The sequence below is a fragment of the Trematomus bernacchii genome, unplaced genomic scaffold (assembly GCF_902827165.1).
Source record: "Trematomus bernacchii unplaced genomic scaffold, fTreBer1.1, whole genome shotgun sequence".
Taxonomy (NCBI): domain Eukaryota; kingdom Metazoa; phylum Chordata; class Actinopteri; order Perciformes; family Nototheniidae; genus Trematomus; species Trematomus bernacchii.
This window is the reverse complement of record NW_022987698.1, coordinates 10,575,689-10,600,975: the sequence shown is the minus strand read 5'-3', so window position 1 is coordinate 10,600,975 and position 25,287 is coordinate 10,575,689. Positions and strand designations below refer to the sequence as shown.

Sequence of the window (25,287 nt, the reverse complement as noted above, 5' to 3'; positions counted from 1 at the left end):
GTGCACCTTGTCCTGCCCTGAACACCAGACCGCGCCCATCCAGCAACAATACACCGCTCTCTGATGCCTGTCCTGACAAATACCACGCCATTATGTGCAGCTGACTATTCCCCACAGGCTAACAGTTATTGGAAGTAATGAAAGGAACTCATCACTGAAGTACAATTTAAGGTGTTTATACTTAACTTTTTCCCCCACGTTTTATGCTGGGTAGGATACATTTTAAACGTATAGGTTAAAAATATGTTACTACAGCCGTAACAACCAGAGGTGCGTATTAACCAAGTACATTTACTCAAGTAGGCTATTGTCATTGAGTAACATTTTTAAAAAGTATATACTCAAGTATTTCCATTTTTTGCTACTTTGTACCTCTACTCCACTACAATTCAGAGGTAAATCGTGTAGGCTACTTTTACTCCACTACATTTATTTAATACCTTTAGTTACTATGCAGATTTGGAATGATGAAATATAATCAACACTTAAATCAGACTTTAGTTACACCTGGAGTAAATTCACAAGCTACCCTGCTGCATACAACGTCATTAAATCTAGCTTTCTGAATTCTGAATGCAGGACTTTTGAAGGACTTTTACTTTGACCCGTGCTTGTTATTCCACCTTACCTGCCACTAATGCAAGAGATGGATGTGATGCCATCACTAGAAAACACTTCAATACAAGAAACGTTTTTAAAGAGGTATGAAACAAGATAATACAATATTAGTAGAACTACTGTAAGCATTGGGTTGAGAGGTCATGTGTTGTGAGCATGCGCAGTCGGGGCTAGAGTGGTGTGTGACATGTGTGTGACTCGACGTTAATAAACGGAGGCATCTGTGACGCTCCAAAAAGTACTAAGTTCCTGAGTTCTTGTTACACAGAAGTATTCTTGAAGCCTTAACACCTCGGACGTTACACTACTATAACTTCAGTTCAGGTCATGCATGAAAGATTATTATGACTTTAGTTGAAATGCATAATAAAGACAGCAGCTTACTTAAAAGGAAAAACATTATAAACAAGTGTTGTATGTTACATTATGTCACAAGAAAGGCCAGGGTTGCACAAGAGCTGTGTGGCAAGTGTCTTACTCTATTATCCTCTCATTTAAATCCTGTTCTCCTAAAATACAGGCCTGCATTGTTTCCACCTTTTTCGGTTACAAAATCAATGATTGATTTTTGTACAAAATTAGACTTAGCTGAAAACGAATTTGCATCAGGTGTAGTATAGCCTAATGTACATGCAAAGCATGCGTGTTCTGTATTTTTCAGTGTGAAATGCATGCTCCTCCTACATATTGCTGTTTCTGTTTTATTTCAGGTAATGGCACTAAATATGATGGTTTAGGTTTTAACCAGTCTATGGTTTTAACATGGTGTCAGTTAAAGCATTTGTGATTTGCTGTGGGAAAAAAATGAAACATGTTAAGTGTACCACACCCATGGGTGCCTTTTCTTTAGTGCGAGTTGCTATAATGGTAAATCTGGCTGTCATCCCACATGCTCCGAGATCTTTGCAACTGCTGATGAAGAGTCAGTGGGGTGAATGCTCCCATCCGTTAGCGTGAAGTTGTAATGCCCTCTAGTGGTGAATGTGAAGAACCCATCATGCACTGCCATTCCCATTCATCCAGAGCCTCAGCAGTCAGGAAGGGTCGATTTATAGTTTTTATTATTGCTTTCATAATCATGCCCATCACAATTTTCAATTGGAATGAACTTCATGTTTTATTTTACATGTTATTACCTTTATGAGATTAAGAACTACTTGTGCTTTTCCAACACTGAGTGTAAGAATACTGTTAACATTATCAATACGGTCATGGTTAGGTTTCAGCCGAGTCTTAACACTGTTTTACAACAGCATGGATCATTAAGTACTTTCACATAACAGGAAGTAGTTTATCTGGTTAGACAGCTAAGTGCACTGCACACTAATGATATATTAAGCATTCATAGTTCTCTACAGTACATGATGTTTCTTTTAAAAAGTAATTAATGTGATCCAATTAGATCAAGTTTGAAAGTATATATATACACACACACAAACATACAGTGCATTATCAATGCGATACTTTGGGAAATAGGAGTGTAGATGGTCTCTAACATTAAAATACTTTACTGTGCAATACAGTAAACATGAGACATGCAGATCTTACAATACTAAAAATACAAGTATTCACTGGCGCATGAGTTTTCATATAAGTGCTTATGGAAGTTCTAAACAATCTGGTAAAAATAAAAAGGTACTGACCTAAATGTAAACCTTCAACATTAGGAGTGTCTGTGTCTTCGTGCAGTGGAGTGCACAGGGTTTCTCTCTGTAAGTACATCAGCAAACAGTCTGGACCCACTATGATTGTGTCCAGATCACAAAAGGGAAGCATGAAAACAAAAACAGAAACATCTGGTCCCGCTGAAACTACTGGTTGGTGGAATGCAAGTCGGACAAGCGGCTTAAGAAACACAAATGGTCACAGTTATGAGCGTTAAGAACAGCAGTAGCACAGAAGTGTCATGTTATGTAACGGGAAGTGTTTGTTTAGCTGAAGAGGGAAATCTAGGGGTGAAGACGAGTATATAAAAAGTATAAAAAGCATGTGTCCTGCACTACTTTCAGAAAAGTCCTTCAAAAACGTTTGCATTCTGCAATACAAATCTAAATCTTAAGAGCATAAAACACATTCATAGGACTTTCTCCAACATTCATCTTAAAGCTCACTTCAAAGGCTCCTCTCACAGAGCCCACTTTGACCGCAGTCAGCTCCTCTTTTATTCCTCCGGGGCCAATGCACTGGGCTCATGACCCTCTGGGGGCCTCCGCGGGGCGTTGTGGGGCTGAGCCAGAGGAAAGCCCCTGAGCTTCTCCTGCAGACTCCCCACAGCCAGCCTCATCTGGTCTTCAGCCCCCTGCAGAGCCTTCAGCTCCATGGTGTAGAAGATGTACAGCAGGAAGGTGGTCAGCAGGATGGCGAAGCACAGAGCAGCCAGCAGGTAGAAGGAGGTACGAGGGAAAGGCTGTTCTTTCCCCAGGGCCAACCAGGGCACCGCAGCGATGGCCAGCTCCAGGACCAGCAGAGCCAACCCCATCACTCCGGTGCGCGTTGCCGTGTAGCGCATCCTCTCAGCGCAATGCAGGCCCACTTTGACTTCAGTGCGCGCCTCTGTCACAATGTCCACTAACACAGCCAGCTTCCCTGAAGACAGGACGGACAGAAGAGGCAATTCAACTTTTGCAACAGTTGACATCAACACAATTTAATCTGTGTGTTTAATACCAGTTGAACAGTGAAGCAGAAAAAGGCTGTGCATAATTTTCAAATATTAGATCACTTGTGGGCAAATCTACTGTAACTTCAAGTAATTCACAGCATGTCAAAGAGCTACAGACAGGAGGCTTCGGAGCAGTTCTGGCACTACTACGGGTCACAGAGGTGGCTTGGCTCCAAAATGGTAGAAGTATATCCCTATGATATTGAAAGCGAATTGTTTAACTGTTCGCTTCATCTAATAATTCTCCACTTATGTCCTGGCCTCAGTTCAGAGGTATTTATCTGTCTGTACCATCGTAAAATTTCCATCAAAATCCAGAATTACCCGTCGGCCTTTACACAAAGGGGGGGTGCGCCGTGTTATACATGCCCACTGCACCTCGCGGGAGCGCACACAGCGTAAAGCCAAAACTCACAGACATTTCAATGATTTGTACGGCAAAGTTAGGTTTGGAAACGGTATCATTTCCTTTTTGGAGGGCATGCATAACACGGCATAACACCAGAGCCTCGCTGCGGGGAAACTTTGGCGCTGTTCCGAGTTTGTTCTAATCTGTCAAAATGACAGACTGCTTTCAGATTTTTCCGTCATTGTTAAAAGAAATCCGTCATAGACGGAAAATATTCGGTTAACGCGACCTCTGGTCTGTACAGACAGCAGTCTCTTGTATCAAGATTAGCTTGGGCCTGTATTCTGGGGCTCTCTTCATCAGCTATGTTAGTGGATGTCCTCCTTGTTAATTCTGAATATGCATAAAGCAAGATTGTAAACATTCTCTCCTTCAGACAATGACAGGACTAAACATGTTATTTATCAGAGTAAACCTAATCTGACCGAGGCCTTCAGAAGCCTGCGCCTCTGCAAGAAATGTAACTGGTTATCTCTTGCTGATGGAATGATCAGCTTTCTATTTGGTAAAAAATGTTTAGGGTACAGAACTTCAGAGTTAGTTGGTCATAGCTGTGTCATTACGGTGTCTCAGCAAATGTCTTTGTCAATTCTCACACACAAGATTGTGTCTTCCAGTGTCTAACGCTCTGTCACTGTCAGATCTGCTCTATGAGGTGTTGACATTAAAGGTGACTGCAAGGTGTCTCTGTGCATTTCTTTGATTTGAATAGAATTATACAACCCTGTCTTGTCAAAGTAGTGTACAAGAAAGCAAACCATTTGCCATAGAAATATTAATTTTTTTGAATTTCATTAATTCTGCTATAAACATACCTGCAGCAGAGTCCTTAATCTTTGGTTGCCTGTCACTTCGTGTCTCAGTCTGAGTGTGTGTCTCCAGCCTCAGTCCAGCAGTCAGAGCCTCATGGTCGGAGTATGGGAAAGGATGGTTTGGGACGGAGCCTTTGGTGGTGGACATGTAATCACAATAAATGTCTGTTTTGGTAGAACCCTGGGAATAAAAAAGAGGGAATGGGCTTTAGGAATTAAAACACATTACAAATGAATCCTTTGACTCAAACATCTTGCTGAAGACATGAGGTGATAAAAATACCGAAAGCTTTCACCCACCTTGAACAGGATGTAGTCGATTCGAATTCCCTTTTCAAAGGGACAAAGCTCCTTTTTATTGATAAAAGGATTGTCGGCTATAAGGGTCATACCATCCTCGCATCCCTGCAACAGAAAAGCATTTTTAACGTTTATAAAATATTTTATAAAGTATATACACATAGTAAAGAAAAACTAAATGTCTTCTTCTTCATGTTTTTATAGTCTTCTTGACAATCTTTGGCAGCCACAATGACTCTGCTTGGTACAGCTTTAAAGGTCCCATGTCATGGCCATTTCTACTGGTCATAATTCCATTGTTGAGGTATACTAGAATAGATTTATATTGTGCAATTTTCCTAACTCACATTGGTTTCTCATACAGCATCTCTGTATAGTACGTGTACTCACTCTCTGTCCTAAACGGCTTGTTGGAGCTCCTGCCCCCCCCTCCCTGTGAGCCCAGTGGCCGCCTGCGAGACAGCGAGACACAGCGAAACCCAGCCCGAAATACACACACACACCCGCAGCCTGGCTGGGAGTTTGTGTGTGTGCCGAGGCTGAGTTCTGCGGTGTCTCGCCGACCCCACACTAGTGAGCCAGCTCACAGTGTCCCGCTCCTCGCAGCAGCGAGCCTCGCAACGTCCTGCCGAGTGTGTGTGTGTGAGGAAGTCCACGGATTGATCCAAACGTAACGGCTCCGCGGACGTAACGTAACGGCTGTTAAAGTTTTACTCGCTACAGGGTGTACTTTGAGGGTTTGTGACTCTGTAGACCGTTTACATGCAGAAAAAGCTACATAACACACAAGGGGACGGGTAATAACCAGAAAAGCATGACATGGGACCTTTAAAATTTTGCAGAACTACTCTTTGACAATGTGTACTTTGTTAAGTTGTGTGTGCAAGTGCCTTGGGTGATTATGGTCTACTCTTACGGACCGTCTCCACAGCAGCGTTAAGAAAATCTTGGAGGTGGGCGTATCTGAGGCTTGGGGATTTTTTTGCGATCAACCAATCACATGAATCTCCCGCCCGCGACATACGAAGCCAAAAAGCCCGAAGTAAACTGGATATAAACTCCCCAAAACAGGCGAAAACATACCACTGTCTCTGCCACCTCCCTCCATGCCTGGCTCCTCCGGTTTATATCCCGGTAGGTCTGGTCATAAAGCACCGGGTGATTGATTCGCTACCGCTAATTTCTCCTCCATTTTTTGGAATATGAGGAAATGACCTGCGGTATGTCTCTCCCAGCATACACGCCGTTTGATTGGCTAGAGCTTGAACTGCCAGATTTGCGTACACGGGATTTGATTGGCTGCCGCTTCCACCTCAGCTTCAAAAGTTGAACATTGTTCAACTTTGAATCTTGAAAATCCTGAGAATCTCCGCTCGCCTGCCCACAATGCATTTCGGCGAAAAGTGAGGGAAAGTGACGTCACCCCATTCAAAGTGAATGGGCAGAAGCGTTTCAAGATTTTTTTAACGCTGCTGTGGAGACGGCCCGTTAGTGTCACATTGCTTCACATCCACATCAAAAGTTGAAAGACTGTCGTAACATTTGCGGGGTGTTTTTTTAAAACAAGTCTAAATGCTAGCCATCTGTGCTGTTGTAAAGATGTCTACCACTGTCATTGTGCCCCATATTTCATCATTAACCATATGACATGTAAAATAAATGTAAAAGTATGGCCAAAACTACAAGAATAAGATCCATGTTATAACTGAGTTTTCACTTAATTACTGTATCAGCAGACACCACCTACATCAAATTTAGCAGTCTCCAAATAAGCGTCTTGGAGTCCAGTGTAAGACCTGAGGAGTCTGTTGCCGAGGTCCTGGGGGTGCATGTTCAGGTCCCCTCCCAGAATCACCATATCTGCTCCAGCGGAGGTGTGACTAATGGGTACAGAAAAATACATTATAACCAATCCCGCAAATGATGTTAAAACTGTGTCAATAAGTAATAACTGATTAGGAATACTGCAGTTTAAACACTACTGTCAGGGACTGCAGTGTTGCTTTACAGTGACTTGAAAAAACAACAGGGGAAGTTCTGAGAATAATATGCAAATTTACACCAGAGTAAACAAATACTGGCTCAGTCTCTTTACGCAGATTTAACAAACAAAGCCTCTCTACCGGATGAACTGCTGCAGCTCCCAGGCCTGGACCACTCTGTGAGGTAGATAAGAGTCCTTGTCTCTGCAATACTCTGCATGCAGCTGCAATCAATACACAGGGACAACAGCACATTGATCAATAACTGTAGACAATACATAAAGCTAGGGTTGAGAACTGATGTTAGGAAACCTTACATGAGTCACATAGACGTTTGCAGTCAGGCTGCCAATGTTTAAGACAGCCATCCCAACAGCTTTACCTCCAAACCAGTCTCCATGGTGAGCCTAAATATAAGGTAAATACAAAAATAAAAGTTAGAAGAGAAAAAGAAAAGACTGCAAATAATGTCAATTCAGCTTTATATTAGCTAAATATATGTTAAAAGGTAGTTTATCTCCTTTAAGGCATATATGAGACTTGCTCCCCACTCTTTTGCAGACTTGCTAGCTCGATACCTGCCCAAGTTAAACATAACATTCCAGGACTTTTCAAACCCAATCCCCTCAGATCAAAAGGACCAACACATCAGATATTGAGGCCAGGAAACAGATTGTTTACTGTTACATGCCTAATATTTTGTATAGGCACACAAGGCGTCTGAAACAATGGTCCAACTTCAGTAGAAACGAATGCAGACAGCGGATCATCGCCTATATCATACACAGTAGATTCAATTGCACAATGCATGTTTTTATTTTATGACTTGTGCATCTGTTGTTTATAGGAATAAAGTTATGAATTTTGTATTTGACAAATGATGAGATTATTATGTTTACTGGTGTTTTGTATTATACAGAACAGACACGTTCTCTGTCTCAGGCTCTCCAGACTTACCATGTAAGGATAACCATTCAGTGAGTAGCGAAACAGAAATGTGTCATGGATTCTGTGTATGGAGAAAATAGCCAGTCCACTGCCGATGACTCCGCTGAAGAAAGAGAGGAAGAACAGGACATGATGAGAAGTTATATATTCCAGTCTTAACTACAGGTGCAGAATGGAGGTGATTATTAAAGAAAGTCCGATCATTGGTTTACATTTAGATCTACATTTTTCTTACGAATGTGTTATCTGTAGTACTGTAGATGTGAGAACGTATCAACTAGAGTAGATTTCTCTTTGAGTTGCAGAGGGGATTTTCTAATCTAAGGCCTTGGATTAATCTCATTTTTGTGCTTTGGTATGGAGTTCAAAAAGAATTAAGCTGCAAAAGCTAATCCTTTAGGTTGTGCCTAGGCTTCAATACATATTGGGTCTTTGGATCAATGCTATGCAAGTACATTTTTCTGACAGATGGGCACTTCTGAGGCCTTTAAAAAAAAAAAAAAAAAACACTTACTCATGACTTTTTAATGATAGAATAAAAGAGAGTCAACAGATTCAGAAGATATGCACATCGACCTTGGGATGATAGTAAAAATGTACCTCTTGAAGTAATGCGAGTGAGGATGGCTACAGGCGAGTTTCTTTTTCAGGGAGAGATAGTCTTTCTCACTCCACACCTGGAAGAAAATCAATCTGTCACTTAAAAAGTTAAATTTAGCCATCTTTGCATTATTTATATTGCTCATAGGAGTTTACAAGAAGATCAAGGTTGTTTTCATTGCTAATATCACCAAATTCAACTGAGGACATGAGCTAATGAAGGTCAGATGACTTTGCATGGCCTCCACTTACCTCCTGCAGTAAGACGATATCGTGCTCTTCCTTGCACAACATATCTCCAATCATTGCATAGCGCTGAGGACACTGTTTGCTGAGGTAGCGGATCCCCCTGGAAAAAAACAACACATTGTGGTTTACTTAATGCATCAAGACAACAAATCTAATGCATTAAGAATCAATACAAACCACAGCCACTGACCAGCAATTCAGAGAGAGGACCCGGACTTTGACTGAGTCTGTGTTAGCCATGCTGTCCTGGGGGGGGGTCAGTAGATGTGATGATGGGGGGGTCAGATCAGGTGACCTGGGCAGCTCCTGATGTGACATATAAACATTATTTATGTTAGAAGTTTTAAGATCAACTTTTGTTATGTAATGTAGTGGCTCTCAAGGGACATCCAAAGGGGTCACAACATAATTTGTAGATGGTTTTGGAGGGAAGGAAAACATCATTTAGAATGGGAAATGCTTTTTATATTAAATCGCCTATATTTTTTATATAATTTGTGCTTTGCTGTGGGGTTTACAGCAAGCGTATGCCAACATTTTTAGAAACCAAATAGCATTTAACCACTTGCAAGGATAGTGCATCTATCTGTGCTAACAGTTTATGAGCATAGGCATGGCGGGGGGTTGATAACACAATCTGCATTTTTCTGGGGGTTGCGATTTGAAAAGCTTGAGAATCACTACTAATCCTACTTGGACACATTAGGTGGCATGTCTGGGTGCACAAAAAGTTACAATAAATAAATATATCTACAGTATTAAAATGGGAGTAATCAGGCGAGGAAGAACAATATTACATTTTAATAACTGGAACTTATACATCAAATGCACACATTATTTCAATTAAAAAACTATGAACTGAAAAAGCACAGGCACATGTCTCAGAAGGAAATAGTGGTAAAAGACTTTAAAATAACCATTACAAACTGCAAAGTAAGCACAAGAAGTGCAAACTAAGCAGGTCGCAGGGTGACTTTAGTTCAATATATTGCCCTTTAATTGCTTTAATGATTCAGCAGATTTTTCACATTTAACTGGAAAACTAAGCATAGTCTGATTTGCTACTCTTGAAAAAAACACTGTGAAAACAATTATATTTTACAATACTAAAATAATGACATGGCATTCATAAAAGCATAGTCAGTTGGATCTGAAAATAGGCAATTATGTTTGTTTTTTTAAGAATGTATTACACGGAGCTGACCCTGACAGGCCTTGCTGTGTCATGCAGCGGGGAAATGTTGATCTTTTCAAAAAGAGACAAAGTAAAGAGGCGATTGCATTCACTCCTCTCTCCTGGGAGTGCAACAATACACCAGCCATAAACAGTGCTGACATGGCTCTGCTCAGTCTGGAGAAATAAGGGGGAAGCAGCAACGCAGTGAGGCATCAAGGGGCTTTGGTGTCAGAGGGAGAATGGGTTGTTCAACACAGAGAGAGCAAACAGAATAAATACACAATTTCCCAGCAATTCCTGAGGCTAAACATTAACCTTAAGTTGAACAAAGCATCTGGTGAAGGATGTGTATTCACAAAGGAGTGTGCAGATGGGGGATGCCGTAGCCAGGTAATAGTGAGTGGCACTGGAACTGGACTTTAACCTATGAGGTACACATAATGACACTACATCTCAAATAAACTGGTACATTGGGTCTAATGTCACTTTAATAGCATGCATGTCACTTGGATATCCATATACATTAGACCAGGTCGAGTTCAAAAACCTAAGACTTGTCAAACTTGCATTAAAGAAGCAAGAGAGTCTTTAAGACACAGTTACAGTCTTGTGAAGCCTGTATTTTAATTGGGTCAGGTAAAGTACAGGGATTTAGCAGGGAAAGTGGATAAAGTTTTGGCTAACGCAAATGCTACACTTACTAGCCAACTCTTTGTTAGTGGATACTTTGATGAAAGCCTTACAGTCACCCTCATTATCAGGTAACGTCAACTGTTAAGAGACCACTGTTAATCACCTACGTTACAGGTAACGTTGACGTATCGTTAAGCAGTATAAACCTTTATATATACAGTCTATGGTATAAACACGTTAACAACTCTAGCTAGCCATTGACGTACTTTAGTACAGGTACTGTGGACGGCTCCAGTTTCTCATTGCTTGTTACCAACATGTTTTATTTATTGATAAGCTAATATAACTCACCTTACGAAACTGTTGGCGTCAGCTGAAGTTAAGGGGACCGTTTGTCCCTTCGTGCCGAAATGTGTGTTTTGGCTGTCGACCCAAAACCCTTCCTGTTTGCGTGCTAGTTAGAAAACTATTTGTGAAATCTTACATAAATAATATCACCATGGTTGGTTGGTGAGCATCTCCTATAACACACACTAATTTAGCAGTGTTTGGCCAATTGCATTGCTACGTGCCCTCCTACCACTGTTAAGTCAGCTGGTATATAAATCATTATGCAGTTATTTCCGGTTGTGACCTTCCTTCAAAATAAAACAGGAACTTGATCAGTGTCCGTATTTCACCGATTGAACAACGATGAGCACACACGTATACACGAATAGTAACTCAGATGAATGTATTGGAAACAATGGTTCGAATTTAAACGAATAACAATTTATTTCCGCAACATTTTCATTGGAGTGATTCACCAACATCTGGTTTTATTTTAAGCTAATTTAAGAAACGTTTCCGGTTGGAGGTGACGTTCTGTCAGTGAAAAGCTTGGTGCATGCAAGTAAAAGTCCTTAATTCAAAGCCCGAAAAGTATAAAAGTATTATCAGCAAAATTAACTTAAAGTTCCAAAAGTAAAACATGCAGTAGGCAGTAAAGTGGTCCTTGTTAAAAATAGTTAATAAAAACTAGCAAAGTTCACCCTCAAAATGTAGTGAAGTTAAAAGTAGGCTAATAGAAGAAAGGTAACACCTCCATGTTTATTTATAGTATTTACTGAACCAAATGTTGTATGACCTTATTAATAGCATAATGATAGTATATATTATTCGGTTGTGCTATATTCCTTCATACTATCAAATATTGAAGGTTATGCTCTATTCTGATTTCAATATAGGCTACCGTCCGTCCAATATACCAAATTCCCTCACCTGTCAGATTTTATAATGCTAGGCTTAACATAAGATACAAGCTTTTGTATTGGCAATACCGGTCACAAAATCTGATTGGTCACAGAATTTGGTGCAACAAGACCCAATTGAAAACTGTGAAATAAATGCTAAGCTACACCTTTCTTTCATTAAAATTGGTAGAATCTGACCTTGAGCGAGCTCATATACACGACATTTAGTTTCATAGGTGTGTGCGATAATAAAATAAAATGAACTGTCATGGACAAAACTAATTTACAAACATCTTTTAATACGTTTTCTGGGGGGGAAATGGCCCCAAAGGCACCATGCGTCTTTTATTGTTAGATACATTTGTTTGATTACATAGTCCAAACTCTACTTTGAAGTATAAAATTGCAATGCACAATGGTAACAAAGACAACAGTAAACCACCTTAAACCAAAAAAAACAAAAACAGAAAAACTGCCCACACCATTCAGAATATGATACATTAGATATCTCATTATTAATTATCAATATCAGCACAATCACACATTATTTTCAGTGAAGCATATGGCAAACACTGAAAGTCAAAAGACAACAGAATCAAAACGAAACATTAATATTGATAATGGCGAAAAATGTCTGTATAAAAGATAAATTGAGAGACCTGCTAAAGTAGAAGTGTTATTGAATCTAGCTTGTGAAATATGACATTCAAAGCCAGGTGCAACTTTTCCGCCATACAATATCTTAAATTTGAACTCTTTATAGCACAATTGTCCAGTGAACCACACAGAGTAGACACTTGTCTAGCAGGATCCATGAAGAGACAGTTCTCTTGTCTCTAATACGGGGGCCTGCAATACTTTAAATATCTCCATCACAGTGGAAAATGATCAATACACCTCCAGTTCCCCACCCTGCCCTCCCACTATTTATTTTCCAACCCTATAAATAACAATCAATCGTCATACTACACAGCACAGAGACAATAGCCCTCATTCAAGACAGTTATTTTGGGTTTGTAAAAAAGAATTGTCTTAAATATCAAAACTGAACTTTTATCAACAGATGCAGCTTCTCCACACATTACAGCGGAGAACAGTGAAGCAAATGAACCAGCTTCACAGCATACAATGTCTTTTTTAAACAAAAGAAACAGTGATTAACTTCTCTCCACTTAAACCATGGTCTCTGTGCTGAGTTACTTGATCACAAATATGAACAGAAATCCCCCTCCAAAAAATACTCCTATGTAACACATATTCCTTTAGCATCCACTGACTCACAGTACAGAAACAAATGATTTTTCAATTAGGCTACATAACTCAAGGCAGAAAATAAGCACTGCTGTTGCTTCACCACCCCTTCTTGATCTTTTAAGTGCAACCAAGCACACGTCTTCAAACAGAGAGAAATAACAGGGGATCTTGTAAGGATGGCAAAGCCCTGGCTTTATGTCTGGCAATGGTACAAGGCATCCCTAGTGTCAAAAGTCAGTAATAGAAAGATGCTTGTAAGACCTGATTTTTAAAACTGTGTAATAAAACATTTAAAAAAAGCAGAAACTAAATAGTACGGTTACACAAAAACCTTCTCCCTATACATGTGGACTGTAAAACTTGGGACGATCTTTTGTAAAAACAATAGGCTATGAAAATTAGTACTCCTATCCCATTCCTCTGTGTGCCCAAATATAAAAACCTGCTCAAAAGATGTCAATCTAAGAGGTTTCTTTCCAATTTTTTTGGACAAAATACACCAGTCTGACTATTTTTCTGTTTGTTTAAAAACAAGAGGTAGTAAAAAAAGGCAATCCAAAGTGGCAGGCAATGATAAAATCTTTGGAGAAAAGGCACTTGCTTTTCTTACAAACCTACTGTAACAACACCACTTGGCTCTGGTTTTCCCCTTCCGTGGTCCTGTTGTCTCTCTACTTCTTCAATCTTATATACACTTCTCTTACTGCTCAGAGTGTGATCCCCTTGCATACTAAAACAGGTCTTTTCAACCCTAAACACATTCTCGTTCCCTCAATTAACATTTCAAGCTCCATCAATTACCTTTGCAAAAGTGACCCACTTGATCTAAAGCATGTTTAAACACATGGAAAATAGCTGGATGTTCGAAAAATCCGTTATTCTTCAACATTTCTTTGTGTGTTGGCACGTTGAGATTCACTCTTTTTTTTCCTTGCGAACACCTTTAAAGCAATAAATGTGTCCATGTTAGTTCGGTCTAGCAATGTTTGAATGTTTGTTTTTCCTGGATGGTTGAGCTGGTCAAAGAGAGATTGTTTCACGCTTTTGTCTGGCTTTTCCAGAACCTCCCTGAAGAGCTGTTAGTCTTTAACAAGTCTGTAGACGTGATACTGAGCTCCGTGTTCACTCGTGGAAACCTCAAAAACAAACGCTATACAGAGCAAGGTCTCCTGGGTGTCACGGTTCGTCACCACCTGAAGGGCAAAAGGAAAAATGTCAAATGAAGCAGCCTGTTTAGAAATACTGAAGTTAAATATAATGTGATTGTTTCTTTATTTTGTAAAAATAACAGTTTTGGGAAAAAGGCAAAGGTTGGCTTTCTTGGAGAGAATTGAAGATTCATGGTGCCTCTCTCACACCTGTACCTCAAATGTGAAGCTACAGCCAGCAGCGGATGAGTTTAGCTTAGCTTAGCGTAGCTAGTGTAAAGGCTGACAAAAGGAAGAAAGAAAACTAGCCTGGCACTGTTTTTAGGTCACACAATCGTCTAAACACACATCTAAAGCCAAATAGTAAACAGATGTATCTAATTTGTTTATTATGAACGTTTAAGTGATCATATAGCTAACTGTACGTTTCCTCCTGTTTCCAGTCTTTGTGCTAAGCTAGGCTAAGAAGATGCTGACTATAGCTTCATATTATGATGAGATTTTTGGACCAAAACACTGGAAACACATGAAATACACTGAAGGGCTTCGAATTGATGTCCGACACTGAAGATGTGTTCCAAGTTAAGGTGGTAGAATTAGCTAAGACAGCCTCTGCCCAAACAACATTGAAGTTAAGACATATGCCTATCAACATTGTATTAACTGAGTTCAAACTGTCCCCAAGGAGTCATCAACCTTATTGATTGACTCCAATGTGTCTTTCCTGATCTCTGACCCTCTTCGTTAACTCTGGTCCTATAGCTAAGACACACCACAGCTGAAAGCCAGTGAGTAAAGAAAGGGCCTGCCTTATCACACAGAGACATTGTAAAAGTCCAAGAGGAGTGAGAGGGTAGGTAAAAGCTGAGAGGATTTAAAGTAAAACTAAGGGACGTATGAATAATTTCCTATCACAAAATTGACCATACAGACATGAGAGTGGTATCTATCATTTTATCTAAACTTCTTAACCCTTCTATTGTCTTCGTTTTCCCCCCCTTACTTTGGTGTTCGCGGTCAAATTTGACCGGTCCTGTTAATATTACATTAACACAAAAACCATTAATCATCACCAAATTTCATTTAACACCCTTTCGAACTCTAAATATTGTATCAGACTACTGGTATACATGAAAAACTGCAGTAAATATACAAAGAATAGACACTGAACATGTATTGCGTGTGCCAGGTGTGATCCATGTGGGGGGATGGGCACATAGGAGCGGGAAATGTGTCAAATTGTTCTCTGTATGTGTGTGTGTGTGTGTGTGTGTGTGTGTGTGTGTTTGTTTGTGTGTGTTTGTGTGTGCCGGGTGTGATTCACATGGGGGGATTGGGCACATAAGGGGGGGGACACATCTAGAGTATGTGTTTGTGTGTGTGTGGGTGTGTGTGTGTGTGTTTTATCTGATCCGGATGGTTACAAATTCCTTTTCTTTATGGCGGTCATTTTTGACCGGGAACACCATGGGTGTTACAAAGTTGACTAAATCATCCAAAATTCAATGAAAGTGGTGATCAGCTATTTGATATGTTCAAATGTCTACTGTGAAGGATATCATAAAGCCTTAATGCAATCGAATGTAAAACAAAACAGTTATGATTGATGAAAGTAGTAAATCGGTCAGATTTTACCCGAAGACAACAGGAGGGTTAAAGTAAAATAATATTAAATACATTTCCCAACATGTCCTTCCTCCTTCAACAATCTCAATTTAAACGTGTGTTACCTGTAGGATAGTGAAGTTTTCGAGAACACTATTCATCATGTATTTTTCAGGCAAGTGTTTGAGTTTGTGGATAAAGTTGATCATGTACTCGCACATAGGAGAACGATGGATCCTGTAAACACACCTTCCTCCCTCCAGGCGGGCGTACTCTGTCTGAAACACACAATTATAAACAAACAAGTAGTAAATGAAAGATGAGCGGCTGGCTGTATATGCGTTGTTTGAGAAGAGAATACAGAACCAGTGCACGCTCTTACCTCTACTTTCTCCACAACCTGCTTGCCGAACGAGCAGACTTTGGTTGAAACGGTGATGGTCATGTTCTCCAGGCTGCTGTACTGGCTGCTGACACCATAGAAAGAGCCAGGGCCGTCCTGCATGCCGCTGCTGTTCAGGTCCGCCTGCAATCATTTGTTCAGATTGGTTATGATCATCACATACTTGGATGTAACTCAAATGTCGTCGTATCCTGGGGTTGCACAATGATTTTAGGGTATTTTCAAGTTTTTCGACAAACTTCTTGAGACTAGATATTTGTGGACAACATAAAGTGTGCAGAGACAATGCAGTTAACCAATCTATTTATAAAAACACTGTTGTTTCATAAGAAAAGGAAATGGTTTGCATAAGCTGTAGTTTGCTACCACTTGTATGTTGAAACATGTCTGCCAAGATATTTAAATAGGCGAGTTTGAAAATTGTGTTGTAGGCCTCTCAGTACACAATCCAGTCACTGATAGAACAAAACATTGACATGTTATGGGCTTTTTGTCAGAAAAATGTAATTACATTTGCAATTATTTAAAAATAATTTACATAGTCAGTTTTGTATTTTTAAATATGGTTGCTCTATTGGTTTGCACTAAAAAGTTGTACATAAATACATTTCACACTTTTCCATATTTTGACAATAAGCATAAAACAGACAAAGAAAGACAAATGCACAAAGCAATGAATAACTGGTCGATGATCTTCTAAAACTCACCCAGAATTTAACTAGGAAGAAAGCGTTCTGAGGGCCTTTCTCATAAAGATCTTTGAGCCCGCCCTTCTTCTCAGGGAACTTGTCGTATATCTGCCGGATGTCCACAGCCTCGAGGAGCGGGTCGCTGTAGGAGGGGTTAGTCTGTCCAATGTGGACAAACAAGTGTTTGCTGTACTGCAGTGGACAGAGACAGGAGGGACGAGAGGGCGGGGTTAACCTTAGGAACATCAGCTGCAGAACTACATATGATAATCTGCTAACTTTTGAGGAAAAGGAAAGAGGAGAGTATTAGGTTGTACTAATATCCTGTTTTTTTTTTTTACCTTTTTGTTGTAGTACAAGATCGTTTTTCAACATTAACATTGACTTGTAAAAAACATTCTAACTATTTCATTAGGATCAGGAGCAACAAACACGTTCATGACATTCTTCTGTTAACTAAGCTCTGTGCCTATGGGAAGAAAAAAAACTTCCCCTGGCCCCCCATCCCTGTGCTGTTATCTATCTATTTTTGTATGCGGGAAGCCTTATTGTGCATTTTCACTCACGTTTTCTGGGTCTCTCTGGACCTCCATGAAGGCTAAATACTCCAGCATCCGCAGCTTTGAGGAGGCGATGGTCCGGTCCTGCCACACCGGCACTGCAGTAGCAGACGGAGGAAGGGGGGGCGCCAGGGCCTCATAACCTAGAGGCACACACACAAACATTTAAAAACAAGTATATTTTGGTTACATTTGTTTTATTCTCGCAGATTGTTCCCTCATACTTACTTGGTATGGATTGCTGTACAGGACCTGATAGGCTTGGGTATGGGGGCTGTGCAAAAGATTTGATACTGAAACAAAACACATCTTTCAGTGAGACAATGACTTCCACAACAGACAATCAGTAGCAGATGTTAACGGCACTTTGGTCATTCTATATTTGTATTTCTGATAAAAGCATTTTATTGTGAAAATCTGTTAGTGTCAAAATATGAGCTTGTGTTGTTGCACCAGCTAGGCGTAAGTCCACCTCCTTCATTGCTTCTTAATGATGCAAAATAGCATAAATTAATTGTGCATTTGCATCCCCCATTTCTTTCTTCTCAATTGAATTTGAAGCAGTTAATTTGCCTGGTGGCAGTTTACATCAGTGCAGGAAACATACAGTACAGTGCAGTGATGAAGGAGAGTTAGTTCTGGTTTGTGCTCACAGCGGGACTTCGGCTAGGGGGAACTTACGAATGACTGGTGCGGCCAAGCCCATGATTCCTTCCCGGGTTGAGATCTAGAACCAGCCTGGTGTACAAAAAAGTGATCCGTTAAACATGCCCTGCAATACCCACCTGCTATAGGGTTAGGTTACTATACCTAACCCTGCACTGCCTCAGTCACTCTTAATGCACTTTTTACTCATCAATAGCACCAATCTCTCTCCTCATGATCTAAATATAATCCCACAAGCATCCTGCAGGGTCAACAGAGGGGCTTACTTACTCCTGAGAGGGTCCAGGCTGTCCTGGGATTGAAGACCAGAACTGCAGAGCAAGAAAATAAATGTTACTTGCTTTTGTAAGACGAATAAATGTTGTTTCTACTCAGATATTCAAAACAAAAATATGTGTAAGAGAACAAGAGGTGGGCTAACTCTGGGTGGCCCGTAGGGGGCAGGAGGCAGTGGCGGAAGGTGATTCTTTATCATACTCGGGGAGACGATCTGTGCAGACGACAGTGCTGCCATGTTCTGCAGGGCTTTGTCTTTAGACGCCTGATCCTGTAGTGAAACAGAGGAATAACATGAGTCAGCCACAAGAGGGCAGTATAACCTAAACACCACCTACTGCTGTATAGTGGAGTGAATAGACTAACACAACCATGTATTTATTTGTATGTGCTTGATAAATAATTAAAACAACACTTGAATGTTGACTATGTTTCACAATGAGCCTCAATAAAAACAGCTATTTTAATTATTCCAATAGACATTTTCTTTTTATTGCAGTTGACAGAATGAAGCAAAGGTAAGAAGAAAAAGCTGCATTGGTATTTAATCTCAGGTCAGAGAATAATTGAATGTCAGTGTGTTACCAGGATCACCACAGGAAAACTAGAGTAAAGAGAGGGCATTTGTATGAAATGCAGGTTTGTATTTGTATTGCATTAACAAATTGTTCCATCAGCAAATTCAATTCCTGCTCTGCAATGAAAGCAGTACTATGTCAGTGATATACAAAATATATAGAAATATAACATGATGAATGAGACGTATTTCATAATTGACAAAAATATCAAATCTTTTATTTTTTTTTTAAATTATCTTGCTTTTTTATCGTGTTTGCAAAATAATGCACTCACACTAATTTAGCTGTGACTTTACAATGTAAGGACAGATGCCTCAGAAGCGAGACCCCCGAATCAAATAGACACCTTAATGCAAAGCAAGCAAGAATTTGGCTTTTTGGGAGAGGCTGGGGGGGTTACACTACATCAGGAGGGGTGGCAGCAGTATGGTGTTCAAAGCGTGGCTGTTTCCTAAGCATTGTTTCATTACAGGATAGTAACGGGGCGGGGGACGCCATGCCAGCAGAGGGCCACAGCAAGGGGACAGTGCACTGGTGCTGCCAAACAAAGGGAGGAAGGAAGCATATTGCACAAGTCAGATCCACTTACCAAATTCATCGCCTGGATCAAAAAAGAGAGAAACCATTAGTACTCAGCAGTTCTAAATGATGTTTTAAGATTAATTAGTTTATGTTGATATAAAATGTGTTTTTTAATCCTGGTCTGCCTCTTCTGTTTTTAAACTGAAAAGTGGTGGGTAAAATCTAAAATGTGCCCTGGTTCAGTACTAATTAAGGTGTTAGAAGAAGGCTTAAATACGGAATTATCACATCTTTCAAAGGTCCCCATACTGTTTTTCATCAATATATTATAGGTCTCAGATATACAAAACATGTCTCTGAAGTGTTTGGCTTGAAATACCAAACAGATCATTGCAGCATCCCATAATCCCCTCTGTTTCAGCCCTGTTTCAAAAGTGCTGATTCTCTGTGTGTTACTTTAGATGAAAATAAGGAGCCACTCCCCACGCCCCTCTGAGAGATATTTGGTTAAAAAGAACACAATGGTGCTCTAGGAGGAGATTCAGGTGATCAGGTGGGTGGGGGTTACCTTGGTTGGTGATTGGCTAATGGTTACACAAGCCAAACAATCGTTATGACATCATAAAGTGGCCAAAATCTGATCAGCTCATTTTCAGACAGGTTTTTATATAAATGGATCAGGACAAAAAGTGAGCGAATCTTTTTTCTTGAAACTTTCAGAATCTCTTTACACAGAGGGGACACATATGTATAAAAGACATGAAAAGGTGTATTTTACATAATAGGTGACCTTTAAAAACTGTTGAGTAAGTATATGTTGCCAGAAACTTTAACATTACATTATCTAATGTAATCTATTATCTAATTTCATTGGACAACATCAAAAGGTTGAAATAATACACTGTAGTTCATGGAATTTAAAATCATGTATAAAGACCATGAAGGAAAGCGTAAGGCTATATTATTATACGGATTTTCTTTTAGTAAACCCAATAAAAATACAGTATAATTTGGGAGCACAACCCCTTATAACACTAAACTTTTTCCACACTACAAGATTGACAGAGGAAAAACATCAAAGAGCAATTAGTTCAAAGATGAAATCCTTGGAGGTATACTGCATTACAAGGCTTCAGTGTATTACGTCCAATGGACAGCTGGTACTACAGTGTGTAGCCATTTCAGCAGTAACACTTTAACTTCCTGTTTATTCAGCTGATGCTACAGTTTCCCTTTAATCCCCAGGGGAAGGAGTTGCTCTTTGTCTGCCATCGGAACTTAAAAGAGTGGCTTGGAAACTGTGTTTGTCTTTGCCAAAAAAACAATTTGGCTCAACTTCATAAAGGCTTGATAAACACTTGAACAAGGCGTTGGCAGAGCTGCGACTGCATACACTCTTTATAAGTCGATATTTAACATTTAAAATATACAGGAAAATATATATGAACAGCATTTAAAGATTAATTTGAGTGCTGCCAATGCTGTCCTCAAACTAAGGTGAACTTGTTAATCATAAATGCTAAATTACATATAAAGTCAAAACATTTAATATGCATGATTTGATGTAAATGGGGTAAACAAGAACACAGAAGAATGAGGATATTTTTTTCATATTACACATTTTTGCTAGAAAAAAACTGTCAACTTATACTTTATGCCATGTTGTGTGAAGGAGACAAAATACAGATGGTTGTGTGTGCAACAAAAGTAATCACAGACGGAAGAGAAGAGGAGTAAAGTCACCAAACAGAATATAATGCAATCCTTGAAAAATCTAAAACCTGATTTTAAACCATTGTATGTATGCCTTTTGGTCAAATCAATTTTAAGAGTGTATTTTCCACTGGCATGGTTCAGACATGCCCTAGATATGAAGATAATGTGTTTAAAAAATAAAGTGATTTTTAAGCTCTGCAAACATTGGAATTTAAACCTAATTCTTCATACCATAATGTGACACAATGTAAGAAGAGTGGGGGGGGGGGGGGGTAATATGGCTGCTCTGTTCTGTAAGTCCTGTGACTTTAATACAAGGATGGAGAGCATTGCATGATGAACGGTCTTAATCATTTGCATTCAAGATTTGTTTGACATGTATGGAAAGCTCACAAACTTGTATCACTGGATGAACAAGTTAAGACTTCCAACTGCACTTTATAAAATCACAAGATCAAAGTGTGTGTAAGGGAAGTAAAGAGCTATTGCTGGTTAAACTAAACTACATATGACACAAGTGAAAAGATTGTTAATGTATCTTTTCCACTTGTCCACTGCCGGATTAGTCAAAAAAAGGGGTTAGGTTCAACTGAAGTTATCACTAGAGAATGCCACAATGTCTCCAGTATTCACACAGGTGAGTGAAAGAGGATAAACAATTAGGAACAAAAGTACAAGGAAAGAACAGTGGGGCTGAAGGGACTACAAAACAAGTCATAAGGAGTCATATGATGAAGATGAATGCAGTTTATCAGAAACAGACACATTGAAGGAACTAAAGGTATGGAAGTAGAAAGAGTTTTAGGGAAGAGGAAGTCTTAGAAAGGTACAGTATGCTGCAGAGGCTGGAACAACATGCAGCTGGATGACAGTTCAGTGGGCTCATCATATCAGCTAGTGTAGCATTCCCTTAAAGCAGAAACTATACTATTTAACTACTGAGTGGTGATGTTAGTCAAAAGGCCCTGATACACCAGGCCGAAATCGACTGTTTTCGTTAGTCGGACGACGAAGCGTGCCCTGTCGCCCAAACTCAATTTGATGTGTCCCGCACCGTCGGACGTGACACGCCTTATTTGGCCTTTCATGGCCGACGCACGGCCGATTCAACATGTTGAATCGGCCGTGCGTCGGCCACAGGCAGTCGGACAAATAAATCACTCTGATTGGCTGTTCAGCTAGCGAATCAGTGCATGAGAAGCGAAACGGTTGCTTGAGAATGTCTTCCACAAGCAACACTCCAATGGCTGATAGCTCCAGTACCGCACGAAACATGTTTTCGATGGACGAGAGTGAAAATGGAACGCACACGCTATTTGTTGTTTGTTTAGATCACGCAGTCTGTTCTTCTTCTCTGTGTTCCGGTTGTTGCCTCTTTTGAATGACGAATACACACTACCGCCGCCTGCTGGTAAGGAGAGTTATTGCCACTCACGCATGCACAGTTCGTACGTGCTCGGCTGAAGTCTTTGCGGTGCGGTGTGTTCCAGTGCGACACATGGCCAAGACGCAGGAGAACACGGCGACGCAACAGTCGGCGTCGGCGAGTTCTCTGGTGACTGCTTGGTGTGTCAGGGCCTTTACAAGTAATGGAACTCTTACCTAGAAGTTAGAAAGCGTTGTGTGTGTGCAATACATGCATGGTACGGTAGCAAGACAGTGTCGGAGAATGACCTCCTTAAGCATAGTTTTATATCTGATTTATACTTCAACAATGTATTTGACTTGCATTCACTTATCTAGCTGAAACTGATTGCACAAAAGCAAGTGATACTTTTTTCTCACAAATATGGTGGTTAGTGCAAAGCCAAGCCTTTACCAGCCCCCGCCGAGCCCGCGGTGAAGCGCATACCTTTAGCTTTGACTGGATCTCGCGAGATTTTCTCCGGGCGAGAACCTGCAAGTGGCTAGAAACCTGCACAGAGGAATAGCCAAGAGGAGGGAAGAGGAAAAGGTGACAGGGAGAGAAAAGACAGGGGAAGAAAGAGAGAGAGAAGCCGTAACCAAAGAGGAAAGAGACGCCCAGTCAGTGTAGCCCGGAGGCTGTTGGTGGCACCTACCTTTATACCCGCCTGGTATTCACGAATTTTCTTCCGTGCTAACACCTGTATGTGACTAGAGACCTAAAGGGGTGCGAAACAGTTTTTGAGCATAAAAACAACATGCACTCAGATGCGTTCACACACACATACATGCACGTGCAGACACACACACATGATCACAGAGATATCATCTATAGTAGTTCATGCAAACAATAACAAAAATATGGGTTGGCAATAATCTATTTTTTGGAAAATCCTCATGCAAAGACCAAAATGATGGATGAACTGATCCCATTTAGCCTGTGGACCTAAAGCCTGATAAAGCTACCCCCATTGTTTTCCAAAAAACACACAATGAGTCAACCTGTTGCACTGCGTTTTTATTATTATACACACAAGCACCGTAGTTTAAGTGAGTTTGACTCAATCCCACATCTGCAACGTGGTGATTCTCAAAGTAGGTACATTTTTTGAATCTATAATTGTTATATAATGAGCCCAAATCTAACAAATCTATTACACTTAAATATGTTTAATATCCTTCTAAAAACATTTCTCTTGAGCTGGTATATATATGTCAAATTATTCCAAGGGATATACATAAGGGGGTCCCGATATAGTTCCATCTTGTAAGTAGTCCTACACCAGTACATCAAATGTGTATTAATCTGCTGATCCTGAATCGGACAATAGTTCCCAATTAATACACTATTTACTCCTGCTTGAGTAGTGTGCACTTACAACTAGAGTGCCTAGCTGTTTTAAGAAACCACTTTCCCTTTTTAAAAAGTTAAACTTTTAATTTGTAACCAACAGCATTTTAAAATGTGCATATTCAGAAGAAACAGAAAAAGGTTTGTGAGCCACAGACATGGTAGGTTAATTTAAATTGATCCTGACATTTTTTGGTTTTGGTCTTTCATGGGATGTTTTGACAAAAATAAATATTTACAGTATATATCAAACCAGACTTGTACATTACTTGTGGTCCAGGCTTTTTGGTAATTTAGTTTTGTCATCTGGATCTAAATAATTCTATTAAAGGTGGGGTAGGTAATTTTGGAGACACCAGCTCGAGTGCACTAGAATTTGAAAATACACAGCCAGAAAAAATCTGCCACTTCCTTACAGAGCCCCTCCTCCAACACACACGAACGCGCACATGACCAATGAGGGCACGAGATAAGTTTGTGCACAGATGGAAGGCTGACAGGCAGGTAGGCCATCCAGTTATTTTAGCCGTCGTGCTTTTTACAGTACCACGGCTTCCACAGATGACATTTTTTTATGGATTTTTTGTCAAAGCACTTAAGATATTCATTGCTATCGGGATGTTAAGAGCATTCCATGGAATATAACAAAAAGTGTATCTCGAGCCGGTTTCTCAAACTTACCTACCCCACCTTTAAGTATCTAAGGCAGGGGTGTCAAACTCAATTTAATTGCGGGCCACATTAGCATTATGGTTGCACTCAAAGGGACGGTTGTAACTTAAAGACTATATAAATATACATATATAAATATATAATATATATAAAATAATGTATTATATTACATGATTGGGTCTGCCTTGGATTATTATTGCCTTCTTGGCCAGGTCAGCATTGAAAATGAGATTTTATCTCAATGTTTTTATCTGGTTAAATAAAGGTTAAATAAAAAATAAAAATAAATTATCAGTTCTGGTAATAAATTCATAAATAACTACGTCTGAAAGCAGAAGTCTAGGGCACATAATTTAAAGCAAATATTCAACAATTACACCAATTGTATTGTATATTATATTCTTTGCAAGCTCTTGCGGGCCACATAAAATGAGGTCAGGGATGGCCTTGAGTTTGACACCCCTGAGCTAAGGTAGCTGTTATGTCTTGTACTGTCAGCAACTAAAAGCAAACTCATGCAATATTATTTTATTCCAGTCATTAAAACGTGTGTACCTGTTTTCTTGTGCGGGTTTTGCCCGTCCTCAGCTTGATGTACCTTGCTATCAATTCATTGCGACCTGGAACACAAAACAGAAAGGAAGGTCAAGCACAAAAACAATGACATTCAAATGACAAAGGATAATTCATTTTTACATCATTGACAGTTCCCTTAAATGGACAGAAGGTGGCACTCTGGTCATTTGTTGAATAACCATTTTCCAGCAGTGTGACCTTTCCCAGAGCTCCTCAGACCTGAGGCAAACACTTTGTCACAGGTC

The 25,287-nt window shown here is 39.9% G+C and overlaps 2 protein-coding genes across 3 annotated transcripts in view; both read right to left on the bottom strand.

Moving 5' to 3' along the window:
• Window positions 1–1,661: 1,661 nt before the first annotated feature.
• Window positions 1,662–10,978, bottom strand: smpd2b (sphingomyelin phosphodiesterase 2b). 2 transcript variants are annotated; one of them, XM_034139448.1, is made up of 12 exons: window positions 10,742–10,978; window positions 10,073–10,181; window positions 8,771–8,886; window positions 8,584–8,680; window positions 8,332–8,408; window positions 7,741–7,834; window positions 7,101–7,190; window positions 6,925–7,007; window positions 6,549–6,681; window positions 4,802–4,906; window positions 4,505–4,682; window positions 2,780–3,204 (listed from the first exon to the last, which is right to left on the bottom strand). In XM_034139448.1, exons 3-12 carry the CDS (start codon window positions 8,818–8,820, stop codon window positions 2,780–2,782), a joined length of 1,332 nt encoding a protein of 443 aa, XP_033995339.1. In that variant the 5' UTR covers window positions 8,821–8,886; window positions 10,073–10,181; window positions 10,742–10,978. The 2 variants fall into 2 exon arrangements, with proteins under 2 accessions (XP_033995338.1, XP_033995339.1); XM_034139447.1 differs by lacking the exon at window positions 10,073–10,181 and having other exon boundaries at window positions 1,662–3,204.
• A 923-nt stretch (window positions 10,979–11,901) lies between these two features.
• The window catches only part of LOC117489603 (transcriptional enhancer factor TEF-5-like), a 34,548-nt gene continuing 21,162 nt past the window's right edge, over window positions 11,902–25,287 (bottom strand). The window contains 12 exon segments of the mRNA XM_034139056.1: window positions 11,902–14,069; window positions 15,755–15,907; window positions 16,012–16,155; window positions 16,740–16,913; window positions 17,288–17,424; window positions 17,510–17,574; window positions 17,963–18,019; window positions 18,218–18,258; window positions 18,369–18,494; window positions 19,391–19,402; window positions 23,100–23,162; window positions 25,022–25,086. Coding sequence (XP_033994947.1) covers window positions 13,956–14,069; window positions 15,755–15,907; window positions 16,012–16,155; window positions 16,740–16,913; window positions 17,288–17,424; window positions 17,510–17,574; window positions 17,963–18,019; window positions 18,218–18,258; window positions 18,369–18,494; window positions 19,391–19,402; window positions 23,100–23,162; window positions 25,022–25,086 — 1,151 coding nt within the window. The 3' untranslated portion in view covers window positions 11,902–13,955.

Excerpts from the sequence above, each read along its gene's own strand:
- smpd2b (XM_034139447.1), bottom strand. The coding sequence starts at position 8,820 with ATGGCTAACACAGACTCAGTCAAAGTCCGGGTCCTCTCTCTGAATTGC. Across the intron at positions 8,681-8,770 it reads GTCCTCTCTCTGAATTGCTG|GGGGATCCGCTACCTCAGCA; the intron begins GTCAGTGGCTGT and ends GTTTTTTTCCAG. Across the intron at positions 4,907-6,548 it reads TGGAGACTGCTAAATTTGAT|GGATGCGAGGATGGTATGAC; the intron begins GTAGGTGGTGTC and ends TTTCTGTTGCAG.